Source organism: Schistocerca cancellata, chromosome 2, assembly GCF_023864275.1.
Source record: "Schistocerca cancellata isolate TAMUIC-IGC-003103 chromosome 2, iqSchCanc2.1, whole genome shotgun sequence".
NCBI lineage: Eukaryota > Metazoa > Arthropoda > Insecta > Orthoptera > Acrididae > Schistocerca > Schistocerca cancellata.
In genome coordinates this window covers 697,416,781-697,432,698 of record NC_064627.1, presented here as the reverse complement: position 1 = coordinate 697,432,698, position 15,918 = coordinate 697,416,781, and the positions used below count along the sequence as shown (strand labels likewise).

Below are 15,918 nucleotides of genomic sequence, written 5' to 3'. Positions count from 1 at the left end.
ATATCTCCACTCATGGAGACATACTAACGATGTGCACACTTCAATGTCATGAAGAAACTGATGTGCAGGAACCACATGTTATGTATCGTAGCAATGTTTGCCATTTGCTGTGGACATCACATCACTACAGGGAACAACACAGGTGCACCAAATATGGCATCCGCCAGCAAATACGTAAACAAACATATCAGATATGTACATAATGTTTATGTACACAACATTGTTTGTTGGGTACTATTCTATCTCGATGACCACAAACAATAATCATGACATGTGTACAACAGTATTAGACCTTATCTACAGAGAACAAGATGTCATTTACTGGGTGTATTGAAATTAAAGAGCGGTAGTGTACATTCAAGGAAGGAAGGTTTTAATGTAATATGCTCGTGATAGTGTTCATTAATTTCTCCATACACCACACACATGATCAGGCAATATCAGGTTCATGAAAATGATGTTGGGGGATGTTTTAGTTGCATATTGTGCACTGCAGCTTCCCACTTATTTATTGTTCAGCTAATTCAATCTATACAAGATGTAGACTCTTTAAGTTATTAAATACATTTTTAAGAGGAGTTTACATGCATCTCTGTCTGTTGCTGTCTTCTGTCAGCTTCCCAATTAATCCCTGAAAAACTGTGTCAGTATCTCTCCATAATGAGTAAGATGTTGAACTCAAAAGAGGGTACTGTCGATGGGACATATAACCTATAATCTAACCTAATGTGATTTCCAAGAAAGAGGATAAGTAGTTTGTACTATCCATTGCAGAGTTTTTGTGTAAAGTTTTTCAGAAAAGGTGAGGGGTAGTGGGAGGAGGGGAGGGGAGGGGGGGGATGTTGGAGAGGAAGAAGAATAAAAAAGTCTAATAGGGCAAAGGTGTGTTGTGAAATTAGACAGGTGTGATATTATTATATATCGCTACCTTGAGGAGAACCAGCACATCTCTAAAACCACTAGTTTAGTGAAATCCCCACTTACAGATAGCAACCAAGTTTCAGTCATCATTACTTTTCTCCATGAAATCACATCAGCATTGTCTTTTTCTTTCTAAGTAGCACATACTCAGAGGTAACTTTCACATAGTTTTTCTTTCATTTTGAGTGATAAATTAACCCTAATGGCGTCAATTGTGACACCTTTCTACAAAGAAAACTTCAATTTTAGTTAAAGGGCTTTGACTTGTGACACATAAAAATATAAATTTCAGCTCTTATATCTGTAAAGGGTATGAAATAAATAATTTAATAAAGAAATAATTATAAGAAAATATTTATTTGTAAAAAATACAACATAACACAGCACAAATTATTTGAATCAAATCAAGAAATTAATCAACTCAGTTTTTTGGTTTGTTTTACATTTTACATAAAATAGTTAGCACAGAAAAATTAACCTACAAGTTATTAAAAAAATCAAAATAAAATTTTGGAACTATATTTTTATGTATTAACTGCAACAGTTCAGCCTTTTTAGTATCTGATACACATTTCTTAGCATTATAGGCTTTTGCCAGACACATCTTCTGCTTGTCAGTTGTGATGTTTGTTATTGAGTTGTTTTATGATTATTGGTTAATAATACTACTTTAAAATCTTGTTCACTATAAGAGTTCTTATACATCAACTCATTTTGTTTATCTTGGTCGACCCTAAAAATCTTAACTTCAGAAATATTGAATATTTCTTTGTCAGTATTCCTTTTATTGATCTCCATGCCTTAATTTTGAAAGTAATAAAAATCATCATAACAAAGCTCATGCACAATATATGGCATGCCAGATTTTTTTGCTGACCTTATTAGGCTTACATAATGATGAGAAACATAGATAGGACCAGATTTTCAAGCTTTCCTGATCTGTTTCTCAATATTAGAACATACACTGTCTTCCCCATTTTGGGTATGCCCAGAGATTAAATATTTGTGCATTATGGCGTTAATCCACTTGAAAGTCAGTATGGCTTTACAGTACATAGTAATAATGTTTTTATTTTTATTTTGACTGGCACACTTATCTGAATAAAAAATGACTCATTATCCCTTTCTTGATGCAGTTGTTCTAAATAATGTCATACACAGGAAGTAATTTCAACAGAACCTTGATTTGCTTGTCCTTTGTGCCAAACACAGCAATTAATGTAATTTGTGTTAAGCTGAAAAATTGTGAAATTGGAAATGTTCAGTTAGGAAATGTAGTAAAACATTGAGGCATCACCCACAAGACATGGTAATACAGCTTGTAAGTCATACACTGCTACTATATTACTAGATTTCTTATCTTTCTCTTTCTCAATTTGTGACAGATCTTTCTCTTTCAAATGGTTCTCATATCGCACTGCAAATTTTTTTTTTTTTTTTCTTTATTAGATGCATTTTCAAACTTGGTGCAGAGCTCACACTGATCCTTCTTTGGGGTAAAAAAAAGCCAGATTAAATTCTTTGGTAAAAACTGTGTAATAAATGAGGTACTTACCATACTCCAACTTTTCTTCTTTACACAGATTTTTAATCTCCATAAAGGTCACTTATTGTTTTACAACCTTCAATGCATTCTATAGAAGTTCTGGCATGGCAGTAGTGACTAGGAATCTTTGGAATTGAGCTGATACGTTTTTTAAGGTTTTATTTTATTTCTGTTGACACAGTCAGTCGTTTACCATGTTTTCCCTGTAAATCCGTGGAAATAACTCCTCCTTGAACAGAAATTCTCTATTCCTCAACAGTTCTAACCATTTGTCCGCTTATACCTAAAGTAGCAGTAAAAAACTGTTTACAAACTCTTGCTTTTTCACTATTATGATCAAAATAAAAAGCAGTGTTAAGACGGCGGCGATTATCTTCCTTCTGATAGCGGTTCCTTGGCTGTGTGGTTGTCATGTTAATAGTGATGTAATCATGTTGCCTCTGTAAGTCTCCCATTTTCCAGTAATCCTGAAAAATATTTTGTCTCTCTTCATCAGAAAATTTTTTTGAACATCTAAGGTGACACTTTTCCCCACATGGAGGCATCATTTTCTGATTTTCTCTCATTACTAGAGTCCTTTCAATTGTTCCATTGTCATTTTGTATTTTCTTTGTAGACTTATAATTTTACCACATTTCCTTAGAATTTTGCTTTTGTTTTTTTTTTTTTTTTTTTTTTTTTGCATTTGTCAACATTCCTCTTTGTCTTTCGAGTTTTATTCTCAGATTTACATGGGAATAACACTTTACTTTTACCTTTTCTTCCCCCTTGTTTAGACTTTGTAATTCTTTGAGCAGATTGTGAATTTGAAGTGGATGATGAGTCACTAGAATAGGCAACAAAGTTAGGGTCAGCATCTGTGTCATCGGAATCAAAATCTTCAAAAAGTCTATCTGCAACACTCTTTAAAAACATGGAGGTACTGTTTTCACCTGGATCACTACAATCGTTTTTAGCAGATGTGTATCTGCTGAGGTTGTTATCATTCTGATCACCAGAATCATTCAAAACGCTTCTGCCTTGTAAAACCTCAGTATCACCACAGTGTATTGGAACAGCTGCAATAAACAAAATAAGTAAGTACCTTTCATGTGAATTGCATAAAACGTACTTAACATAATACATGATTTGTCATTGCACAAAACCGACCTTGAGAGCTGGTCATAATATGCTGTACATTTTCTTCAGAATTGTTTGGATGTTGAAGCTCCCTAATTGTAGCATTTTGATCATTTCGTTTGACAGCTAACATGACAATTAGTGGACTTCATGAACTAGCTGACATTGCAACTGAAACAGATTCATCACTATATGTACTTGTTTGTTCAAGAGTGGCACAAGACAAAATATTAGAGCATGACATTACAGTTTCAAAAAAAGGTTATGAATAATTTTTGAGAAAAGTGGCACATATCAAAATAAAACAGGAAAGGAAATAGTTTGTAAACTCATTCTATAAGCAAAACTGTCACAATAATTTCCATGTTAGGCCCTCTGTTGTTCATGGTGTACTTTAACAATTTGCCAAACCATCTGGCAGTTGCAGAAACGGTGATGTTCACTGATGGCACTAGCATTTTTATAAAAGGATATACTGAGGATGATCTACAGCAGAGTGTCTCTAGGACAATAAATGAGATAAGAAAATGGTTTAGTGATAATGCTTTGATCATAAATAAGGATAAAATGGTATTGATGTATTTCAGTAATATTAAAAGTAAAGCTAGAAGAAGAGTAAAAGCTGAGTTAGGGAACTATGTTATTGCACAAGCTGCATTCACAAAATTCCTCGGTATATGGGTGGATGAGCACTTGAGATGGGAAAACCATCTAAAAGTTTCGAGTAAAAAATTAAGTAAATGCTGCAATGTGCTAAGAATGCTTCGGGAATGCTGCAACACTGAATCATTGCAGTCTGCCTGTTGTGCTTACATGAACAGTTTGCTTAGATATGGTGTGATCTTCTGGGGAAATACAGGTACGGCAAAACAAGCTTTCAAACTTCAAAAAAAGGGCTGTTAGGATAATGAAAGGGGTTCCCTGCAAAGTGTCATGCAGGGAAATATTTAAAGAATTTAAAATAATGACTCTCCCTAGCTTATACATCTATGAATGTGTATGCTTTCTGAAGGAATTTTCAATATTAAATAATCAGGCTCATAACCATGAAACAAGGAACAGGGATGATTTTCACAGAGACACCCACAAAGGAGCACTCTATCAAAAAAGTGTAAACTACCAGCCCAAAATACTTTTTAGTGCATTGCCTTCTACAATAAAGAAAATTAAAGAATTTCATGAATTCAAGGTAGATCTTAAACAATTTTTACTAACACATAGTTTCTATAGCATTGAAGAATATCTGAATATGGAAAAGTAATATTATTTATATATACTGATATAAAATATTTGTATTTATTCTCCAAGTTTTTGAAACAAATTAAAGATAAGAAAATATATTGTAATTGACTACATCCATACAATGTATATTGTTAACGGATGAATAAAGAGATTGATTGATTGATCTCAAAATAAAACATTATTTATCATATAAATGTACTGTGCCTACTTACTTTCACATGGAGAACACAAGCACTATTCAAAATGTGACTCTTTTCTTCCAACATCCGCATGAGCACTGGCCGAAAGCTTCTGCACAACTGACAATGCGACACTCTTTTTCCAATTGTTGGTATAGGTTCTGTTAATGCATCACTGTCATAACTGCTCTCTAGTGGACAAATAATGCCAGTTACGTTTGTGACACTCTTCCACATAAAAGTATTCCACTTTCTCGTTTTGTTGATGACATGAGCGAAAAATCAGCATTTTTTGAGTTGTGCCGATTTTCTTCTAAGGTAGCGATATGTACTTGGGTTACATTTTGTACAAAACTCCTACTCTGTGTTATCGAAGTGATACTTCATTGTATAGAATGTATTGCTTAATATGTACTTTCTACCTGACTTTTTAATTAAGTTGGTTTTAGTTAATTCTTTAATCTCCTCAGGTAGTTTATTGTACAGTTTCATTCCATGGTAGAAAACTTATTTTAAGTTTATGTTTATTCTTTCAGTCCAGATCTCATTCCTTGGTATTGGAAAGGGTCGTATGTGCAATAATTATCTTTTTTGATGTGCATAACAGAGATAAATGTGCTCATATGGTGTAGTTAACATCCCTTTTGTTTTGAACAGATACTTAGAAGGAGGCTGATTACTACTTTTGATCATTGTTCTTAAGACCCTTTCCTGTAGTTTAAAAAATGTTTTGACATTTTCTAAGAATTTTATTTGATTAATTAATTTATTTATTTGTTCAGCTTATGGTTTACTGAATTATAGCATACAAGTATACATATACATTAAACTGATACTGGATAAGACAATATGAAACAGCAAAATTATATATAAGTCCAGATTGAAATAACAACATACACTACTGGCCATTAAAATTGCTACATGAAGAAGAAATGCAGATGATAAATGGGTATTCATTGGACAAATATATTATACTAGAACTGACATGTGATTACATTTTCACGCAGTTTGGGTGCTTAGATCCTGAGAAATCAGTACCCAGAACAACCACCTCTGGCCGTACTAACGGCCCTGATACGCCTGGATATTGAGTCAAACAGAGCTTGGATGGCGTGTACAGGTACAGCTGGCCATGCAGTTTCAACACGATACCACAGTTCATCAAGAGTAGTGACAAGCTAGTTGCTCGGCCGCCGTTGACCAGACGTTTTCAATTGGTGAGAGATCTGGAGAATGTGCTGGCCAGGTCAGTAGTCAAACATTTTCTGTATCCAGAAAGGCCTGCACAGGACGTGCAACATGCAGTCGTGCATTATTCTGCTGAAATGTAGGGTTTCGCAGGGATCGAATGAGGGGTAGAGCCACAGGTCGCAACACATCTGAAATGTAACGTCCACTGTTCAAAGTTCCGTCAAAGCGAACAAGAGGTAACCAAGATGTATAACCAATGGCTCCCCATACCATCACGTAGGGTGATATGCCAGAATGGCTTCCAATGTGCGTTCACCGCGATGTCGCCCAACATGGATGCGACCATCATGATGCTGTAAACAGAACCTAGATTCATCCGAAAAAATGACATTTTGCCATTCATGCACCAAGGTTTGTCATTGAGAACACCATCACAGGCACTCCTGTCTGTGATGCAGCGTCAAGGGTAACTGCAGCCATGGTCTCCTAGCTGATAGTCCATGCTACTGCAAATGTCGTCGAACTGTTCATGCAGATGGTTGTTGTCTTGCAAACATCCCCATCTGTTGACTCAGGGATTGAGATGTGGCTGCACAATCCATTACAGCCATGCGGATAAGATGCCTGTCATCTCGACTGCTAGTGATATGAGACTGTTGGGATCCAGCATGGCGTTCCATATTACCCTCCTGAACCCACCGATTCCATATTCTGCTAACAGTCACTGGATCTTGAGCAACGCGAGCAGCAATGTCCCGATATGATAAACCGGAATCACGATGGGCTACAAGTCAGAAACGTGATGGTAAACATTTCTCCTCCTTACACGAGGCATCACAACAACATTTCACCAGGCAATGCCGGTCAACTGCTGTTTGTGTATGAGAAATCGGTTGGAAACTTTCTTCATGTCAGCACGTTGTAGATGTCACCACTGGCACCAACCTTGTGTGAATGCCCTGAAAAGCTAATCATTTGCATATCACAGCATCTTCTTCCTGTCGGTTAAATTTCACATCTGTAGCACATCATCTTTGTGGTGTAGCAAATTTAATGACCAGTAGTGTAGAAAGTATAGATTGCAACACACCAGATGGAGGAGCTGTAGAATCACAGACAGGCACAATGAAAACAAAAACCATCCAAACAGGCCTTGAAGGCCCAATGGTACCAACCAGATGTCATGTCATCCTCAGCCCTTAGGTGCTTAGGCATCAGCGAAGGTGGATACAGAGTGGCATGTGGTCAGCCCACTGCTCTTCTAGACAGTGTCAGTTTTCATAGCTGGTGCCACTACTTCTCAATTAAGTAGCTTGCCAACAGCTCTCAGCATACCTGAATGGCAACCCATCCAAGTGATAGCCAAGCCCGACAGCATTTGACTTCATTAATTTGATGGGAACTGGTGTTACCACTTTGGCAAGGACATTGGCAGGCATGATGAGAAAAAGAGTGCTAAAATATTAAGATTTTGCACAAAGTATTTCTTCCAGAATAGAAAAAAATACACCCACTCACACAAGAAGAACTCACACACATATGCCCACTTTCTCTGTATCTGGATTCCCACTGCAACTGCATCTGACATGAGCAGCAATCTGCAGGGATGGGTGGTGGGGATAAGGAGGGGGTATGAGGTGGACAGGGGCAGGAATAGCAGGATACATGTGGAGGAATATGCTGTACTGCCTGTGGGTGATAGGGGGAAGGGAGGGGAGGGAGAGGGAGGGAGAGAGAGAGAGAGAGAGAGAATGGGAAAATACTGGTAGGTTCATTGGTGGGATAGAAAGCATGTGTAGCACTGAAATGGGAGTGGGGAAGGGGATAGATAGGTGGAGAACAGGGACTATTGAATGTAGAGGCCAGTGGATTTACAGGAATGAATGAAATGTAGGAAAAGTGGAGAACAGGGACTATTGAATGTAGAGGCCAGTGGATTTACAGGAATGAATGATTGTTGTAGGGAAAGTTCCCACCAGTGCATTTTGGAAAATCTGGTGTTGTTAGATAGAAACCAGATGATGCAGGCTATGTGGCAGTCATTAAAGTGAAGCACATCATATTGATCAGCATCTTCAGTGACTGTTTGGTCCAGCTGTCTCTTGGTCACATTTTGGTGGTGACCATTAAAGAGAACAGACAGCTTGTTAGTTTTGATATCCACATAGAAAGCAGCACAGTGGTTAGACCTTAGTTTGTAGATCACATGGTTACTTTCACAGGTTGCCCTGCATTTGATGGGGCAGGAGATGCCTAGGATGGGACTGGAGCAGGTGGTAATGGGAGGATGTATGAGATAGCTCTTGCATTTATGTCAATAGCAGGAATATAAGCCAAGAGGCAAGGGGTTGGAAGCAGGATTGCAGTAGGGATGGACTAGGAAAGTGTGTAGGTTTGATGGATTTCAGAATACAACTGTTGGAAGGGTTGGGGGAATATTCTTCATTTCAGGGCATGATGAGAAGTAGTTGACATCCTGGCAGAGAATGTGATTCAGTTGCTCCAGTCCTGAGTCATGAGAGGAGTGCTCATTTGTGGGCAGATAGTGGTTGTGTGGGAGGTGGTATGTGACTAGAGAGACAAGACATGGAAGATCTGTCTCTAGATAAGGTTGGGAGGATAATACTGATGTGAGAAGGCCACAGTGAGGCTCCTGGCATATTTGGAGAGGCACTGCTCCTTGTTACAGATGTGACAACAATGAATGGCTAGATTGTATGGAAGGGCTATTTCATTGCCTCAGTTCAGTAATCACAAAGATAATGAAATATAGAAGTTTTTTGACATTGCTGTCAGTGTCAACTGATGTGTATAAATGTACAATTAAGCAGGAGAACAGAATTGTAGATAGGCTATTCCCAAGTTGGCCAATGGCCTTGCCACAGTGGTAACACCGGTTCCCATAAGATCACCAAGGTTAAGTGCTGTTGGGCTGGGTTAGCACTTGGATGGGTGACCATCCAGTGTGCTGAGTGCTGTTGGCAAGTGGGATGCACTCAGCCCTAGTGAGGCAAACTGAGGAGCTACTTGATCAAGAAGTAGCAGCTCCGGTCCCATAAACTGACATACAGCCGGGAGAGTGGTGTGCTGACTGCATGCCCCTCCATACCTGCATCCAGTGATACCTGTGGGCTGAGAATGACATGGTGGCTGCTTGGTACTTTTCGGCCTTCAATGGCCTATTCGGGTGGACGTTCCCCCCCCCCCCCCCCCCCCCCACCCACCCACCCCCATCCTCCCTCCAAGTTCATTGCAGCAATCATTAAAAGAAAATAAATATACTCATCTTGATTTTTCATAGATATAAATGGCACAGCTTGTAGTCCAGCAAAATTCGGTGTAGGACTCCTACAGAACTTTGGTGTTATCAGGTTTATGGAAAATCATTAACTTGTTAACAATGGATTATTGTAGTGTATTCAACAACTCAGCTCACTCAGTAATACGATCTTCTTCATTCACATAATAAATGGTACTGGTTAGTAATGACCACTTTCAAATTAAACACTGCTTTTAAGATTTCTTCTCCTACTGATGCATTAGAAATGTCAACATTCTTGATAAAGTCTTATTTAGCCATCGTCAACTCACAAAACAAAATCCACATAATCTAACATGAAAGCAAGTCGCAGACTTGGCTTCATACCACCTTTCTTTTCCAAACACTTCCCAGAGCTATCTATACACAGTTATATTACAGTAAGCAAAGACAGCATGCCTTGTCAATGCAAAGAGTTTGTAATGTAATTAAGTTTCATGATTTTGGTAATGTGAAATATATAATTATCTGCTGGTTACTACGAAAGAAACAAATCCAATTTCACAGAATAATTAATATACTGTAACATAAAAATGAAAGAAATGGATTTCCAAAATTAAATAGGTAAAATGTAAAAAGTTAAATTAATTTTCAAATAATAGTCAGTAAACAACATAATAACATTGAAAACTCCAAAACTGTAACATAAGATATGCAATTTTCAAAGATACATCATCAGAATGTGAATGGTATCAAATGGTTCATTAAACAGAGATGTATCATCATCTACTATTGATATATGTCCCTATGGAACATAAGTATTTATTATAACACTATCAGAGAAACTTGGCTTTGCCCAGGTATTTATTTATAGCTGTGCATCCATGCCTGTATCCCATAACATCTGCTCAGATGTTTAATGTTTACAATGTCATACTTCCTGCACTGAGTATCATACAAAGATATAATTTTGTAGGTACATTCAATATCATATGTGGATGCTGTCTGCAAAACGTATTATGAATAGAGTTAGTAGAAAGAGATAATAAAGTTAAACATCGTGCATTAAAGGCCTTTACAAATGTATGCTTTGTCTGTATATGGGCGGATGGATATGTGTGTGTGTGTGTGTGTGTGTGTGTGTGTGTGTGTGCGAGTGTATATCTCTCCTTTTTTCCCCCTAAGGTAAGTCTTTCCGCTCCCGGGATTGGAATGACTCCTTGCCGGCTCCCTTAAAACCCACATCCTTTCGTCTTTCCCTCTCCTTCCCTCTTTCCTGATGAAGCAACTGTTGGTTGCGAAAGCTTGAATTTTGTATATAATAGAGGGAAACATTCCACGTGGGAAAAATATATCTAAAAACAAAGATGATGTGACTTACCAAACGAAAGCACTGGCAGGTTGATAGACACACAAACAAACACAAACATACACACAAAATTCAAGCTTTCGCAGCCAACAGTTGCTTCATCAGGAAAGAGGGAAGGAAAGGGAAAGACAAAAGGATGTGCGTTTTAAGGGAGAGGGTAAGGAGTCATTCCAATCCCGGGAGTGGAAAGACTTCCCTTAGGGGGAAAAAAGGACAGGTATACACTCACACACACATACATATCCATCTGCACATACGTGTGTGTGTGTGTGTGTGTGTGTGTGTGTGTGTGTGTGTGTGTACCTGTCCTTTTTTCCCCCTAAGGTAAGTCTTTCCGCTCCCGAGATTGGAATGACTCCTTACCCTCTCCCTTAAAACCCACATCCTTTCGTCTTTCCCTCTCCTTCCCTCTTTCCTGATGAAGCAACCGTTTGTTGCGAAAATCTGAGAATTCATGCATAGTGGGCTACACTCCTTTGTCACCCCTTACCCCTTTGATAGATAGGTAGTTTTTTCCCCCACAGTGATTGTTGCTCAACAGTATGGTACATATGTTTCAAGTTTCGTTGAAATCAAACCATTGGTTTAGGAGGAGATGTGGAACATACATATGCACACATACATGTACATCAATTTTTACAATTTGTATGGATTTCAAGAATCATTCTTGATTGTGCAATCCATTCATTTCATTGTTCTTTGGTTTCTCTGCTTCTCATGATACTCATTGTCATTCTTTGGGAACTTAAACATACTTTGCAATCTTTATCTGTTTCACATTTTTGCTGTTCTTTTTGTTTTCACTGTTTTGCTTCAGAACTGGCAAGAACTCCTCCTCTTTTATGTTTTGGCATTGTCCAAAATATAAATCAAATCAACTGTTTATTAACAAATAAATTTAGTACACTTTACACACTTTTCATACTTTATTTTTTATGTACATTCAGCCAGTGTATCACTTTGACTACTCACACTTCATAGTTTTTTTTAATCACTTGCTACACTATGTTTTTGGTTCCTCCCTTCATCACTGATAAGAAAGTGCATTCAAACCCATGATGGGTCTAACTTTATTTACCCCTATGAATGGGTAGCCCCACTGTGCCTATTTCCAGTACATACCAAAATGGCTTTGCATGATCCACAATTTTTCATGACATTCCACAACATTCAAGAGTGTTCTGGAATGTTCTACAGTGATCTGGGATGTTCCTGAACATTCTGGAATCTTCACAAATGTTCCAGATTATTCCCAAACATTCTAGAACATCTCAGAGCATTGTGGAACATTCTGGAATCTTTTGGAATGCTTCCATGTATTCTCAAATGTTCTGGCATGTTCTTGAATACTCTCAAATGTTCTGGTATGTTCTAAAAATTTCTAGAGGCCAGAACTTTCCAGCCTTTATATCTTCAAAAGCACATCTTTCAGGTAAAAACTATTTATGTTTTAGATTCAACTGCGATATATTTTCATCAAAGAACAGTATTTACATTTTTTACGCCAACCTACCTCTCCACCCTTCCGCCACCCCAGACTGATGTACATCAGCATACAGTTTCATCAAGACTGCACAAGACAATATTTCAAAATACTTATTTTCATGGAAGAGCAAAAGAGATGTAAGAATAAAAAGGCACAAGAAATACTAATTACTAAACATATATTGTGATAAACCCCACTGGGGTTGCAAATTTATTTTTATTTCATAAGTTCTGGTTGCTAAATCAATGACTGAATATGAATGACATAACAAAAATTAATAACATACAGTATCTCTTTTACTACTCATTCCGTTACCATAAGGCACATAATCATATTCATTTGTTGACAACTTCCTGACTAATGACAAATGAGTGAGAAGGTACTCTGAAAAAACATTAATTAAACTATAGCATAGTTTTAACCCTCTTTTTCCTTTCCTTTCCCCCTTTTTTTTTTTTTTTTTTTTTTTTTTTTTTTTTTGGGTATCCCTTCCACTTGCCATACTTCTAAGGATCTGTTTTACTTTTCTTCCCCCAGAATAGTTGCAAATGAGATTTGGGGTTTTTGTATGACAGTACAAAAAAATATTTGTGATTTACAGGAGCAAAATTTGTTTTCATATGAAAAGCACAGCTCAGTGATTCAAATATAGAATTGTACAACTGCAACTTCAACATTGTTCTCAAATTGACCTCATAACAATCTTATAAGTTTCTTCCCCCTTTACTTTCTAAACTTATGTACAAATTTAAACAATACATGTTCTTTATTTCTACTCTTATCTCTACATTCTCTAATTACTATGGATTGATCATCATGGACAGGCAAAAACTGTTTTCCAGACACAACTTCATCGGTTACTGCATTTCCCCAATTTCATTAACAAAAACATTATCAACTCCTAGCTTCAACAATTCATCATCATTTGTTTCAACTTTAATTTTGCATTTAGCTTCAGAATCCTTAAAGTTTTTCTCCTCCAATGATAGTATTTATAAGATCATTACCTTCACTAAAGTTGGCAAAGCACTATCATTCTCTAAGTCATCATCATCCTCTTTTCCAAATACCCCCTCCCAAAATTCAGAATCAGTGTATTTATCACTCTCCTCGTTATTACTTTTAAACTTCACTTTCAGCCCAGTTGTGAAAATCACTCACCACCTCCACACCCAACCTTGATTTTCTACTTTTTTTGAACACACTTATGAATCATTCTTCCACATACTATCCCAGAATTCTTTACCAAAATTTATTTGATTTATCTGATGCTTGTAGTATATGTTTTGACTCTGTTCATCATAATTATTGTGGTTATTTGAATTCCACCAGGAGTTAGAGGTTCTATTATAATTTGATCTGTTCACCCCGAAACTCTAGACCCTCACTGACATGACCCTGTGTTTTCTGGATGTGTTGCCTTGTTATCTTTTTTCCAGTTTGTTTGCATTCTATTTCCTGTTCTCATTCTCCATTTCTGTTATTGCCATTTCTTTCACAGCCTCCATCTCTCCCATTTCCATTGTAGTCTCTTGCCCTATTATTCAGATTTTAATTCCCAAAGTTCCCATTATTCCTTCTTCTGAAATGCTCCCCATTGAAACCAGAATTACAAACCCATTGTGATAATTCTCATGGCCAAAGTTATGTGAAAGATTTCTCACCATTGCCCTATCTAATTTGTCTACATACTTAAGAAACTGATCAAGCAAATATTCTGGCTGACAGAATAGATCCCACTGTAGCTTTCCATGTAACCTCCTTTTGGGTGCATATATCTGAGTCATTCCATCAACAAGTTTATCTAAGTGTACTAATTTCTTTTATTGGTTCCTGCAAAAATCTTTCATCATTCCATTCCTTCTTCTAAAAATAGGTCCATTTAAAAATCACTCTTGATTCTACATTGCTCAGATTCTGACCAGAACTTCTTCAAAAACTTTTCGTAATATCTTTCAAGGTTTCCCACAGATGAAAAGGTTTATTAGCCAAAGACAATCCCTCCCCTTCAAGAAACTTTTTATAAATTGATATTTAAATTATCTAACTCACCAAATACAAAGCTATCTTTACAATGTTGCAAGAAATCAACAGTGTGTAAATTATCACAAGAAAAGCTTTTCTCTTGTAACCTAACCCATATAGCTTTACTATTAATACATAACTTTGATGTTAAATTCTGTGGAATCTCATTTACCTTTTTATTGATTACATTTATATTGTTTGTAGCAATTCCATGTACCTCATTTATGTTTGACTCTAATTTAGTTATAATTCTCTCAGTTTCAGAACTTAAATTATTAACCCTCCCCTCTAATGTTTTTTGTATAGATTTTAATTCTTCAATGTCCATACATTGCCTTTCTTTGCCAAACTCATTTTCTAAAACTATTATTCTTTTATTGAATTACTCACTGTTCTTTACAATTTTCAGCTTTAAGAGATCACTACTGGATTTTATAGTTGAATCTAAATGATCACTGTCAGCTTTCACTGTTGAACTGAACTCCCCAGCCCCCTTTCCACTTCACATTCTAGATTCCTTCTGTTTATTATTGGATTTCATAGATAACTGAGTTTTTTAACATTTCTGTCAGCATGTTTAAATGTGTAATGTTTTATGCACAAAAACAGAACTGTAGATATGCTGTGCCTAAGTTGATTGAAGCCATAATTAACAGTCAGTAAATATGCTCATCTTGATTTTTTGTAGATGTTGTTGGCTTGGCTTGTCGTCCAGTAAAATTTGGGGAACAAGTACTCCAGAGTCTCTAGTGTTAACAATTTCATGAAAAAAACATTAACTCTTTTCGCAGTATTTCGTGGTCTCAAATCAGTCAGTAACATTCACATAATAAATCAAACTAATATTCTTGATAAAGACATATTTGACCATAGTCAACTCACAAAACAAATTTCATATCATCTAATATGGAAGCAAGCTGCAGACTTGGCTTCCTTCCACTATCTCTTCTGACCACTTCCCAAAACTCTCTAGACACAGTTATAGAGCAGTATACAAAGCTAGCACACCTTGTTGGTGCAAAGAGTTTGAAATGTAACATTGCAGTAAGTCTGAGTCAGCATTTATAATGAAAGTAATAATCAGAACACAAGCATATTGTATACAGAAAAAAAGCAATTATATGCTCATAAGCATAATTTTTAGTACTGAAGTTTTGTGATTTGAGTAATGTTAAATATGTAATTATCTCCTGGTTAATGACAAAAGAAAGGAATCCAATTACAAAGAAAAATTAACATTTTCATAAGTAACATAAAATTAAAGAAATGGGCTTCCAAAATATAATAGGAAAAATGTAAAAAGGTAAATGAAATTTCAAATAATAGTCACCAAACAACAAAATAACAAACTCCAGTTATGAAACATAAGATATGCAATACATAATACTTATGAAAGTTCCCATAATGAACATAAAATATGCATTTTTCAGAGAAACATCATCTAAAAATGAGTGGTATCAAATGGTTCATTAAACAGAGATATATTGTGTTCTACCATTGCTCAAGCAACATTATGGTACACATTCATTTCAGTGGCAGCTGTGGAATGGAGGTACTGTTGCTGTTTGTTATGTTTGATGT

At 36.5% G+C, this 15,918-nt stretch overlaps 2 protein-coding genes and 1 pseudogene across 4 annotated transcripts in view; 2 read left to right on the top strand and 1 right to left on the bottom strand.

Moving 5' to 3' along the window:
* The window catches only part of LOC126162473 (ATP-binding cassette sub-family C member 12-like), a 516,794-nt gene that overhangs the window by 427,090 nt on the left and 73,786 nt on the right, over positions 1 to 15,918 (top strand). The gene's annotated exons all lie outside the window — the stretch shown is intronic.
* On the bottom strand, positions 1,348 to 12,398 carry LOC126162474 (uncharacterized). Of its 3 annotated transcripts, none has more exons than XM_049919009.1 (3): positions 12,340 to 12,398; positions 3,617 to 3,757; positions 1,348 to 3,525 (listed from the first exon to the last, which is right to left on the bottom strand). In XM_049919009.1, exons 2-3 carry the CDS (start codon positions 3,717 to 3,719, stop codon positions 3,107 to 3,109), a joined length of 522 nt encoding a protein of 173 aa, XP_049774966.1. In that variant the 5' UTR covers positions 3,720 to 3,757; positions 12,340 to 12,398; the 3' UTR covers positions 1,348 to 3,106. The 3 variants fall into 3 exon arrangements, with proteins under 3 accessions (XP_049774966.1, XP_049774965.1, XP_049774967.1); XM_049919008.1 differs by lacking the exon at positions 12,340 to 12,398 and adding an exon at positions 5,041 to 5,404; XM_049919010.1 differs by lacking the exon at positions 12,340 to 12,398 and having other exon boundaries at positions 1,348 to 3,293; positions 3,400 to 3,525; positions 3,617 to 3,915.
* Positions 9,065 to 9,182, top strand: LOC126163242 (5S ribosomal RNA; annotated as a pseudogene).

What these genes read in the sequence shown, in the direction of transcription:
- LOC126162474 (XM_049919009.1), bottom strand. Translation starts at nt 3,719, where the DNA reads ATGTTAGCTGTCAAACGAAATGATCAAAATGCTACAATTAGGGAGCTT. An exon ending in TATTATGACCAGCTCTCAAG is followed by an intron (nt 3,526 to 3,616) that starts GTCGGTTTTGTG and finishes TGTTTATTGCAG; the next exon opens with CTGTTCCAATACACTGTGGT.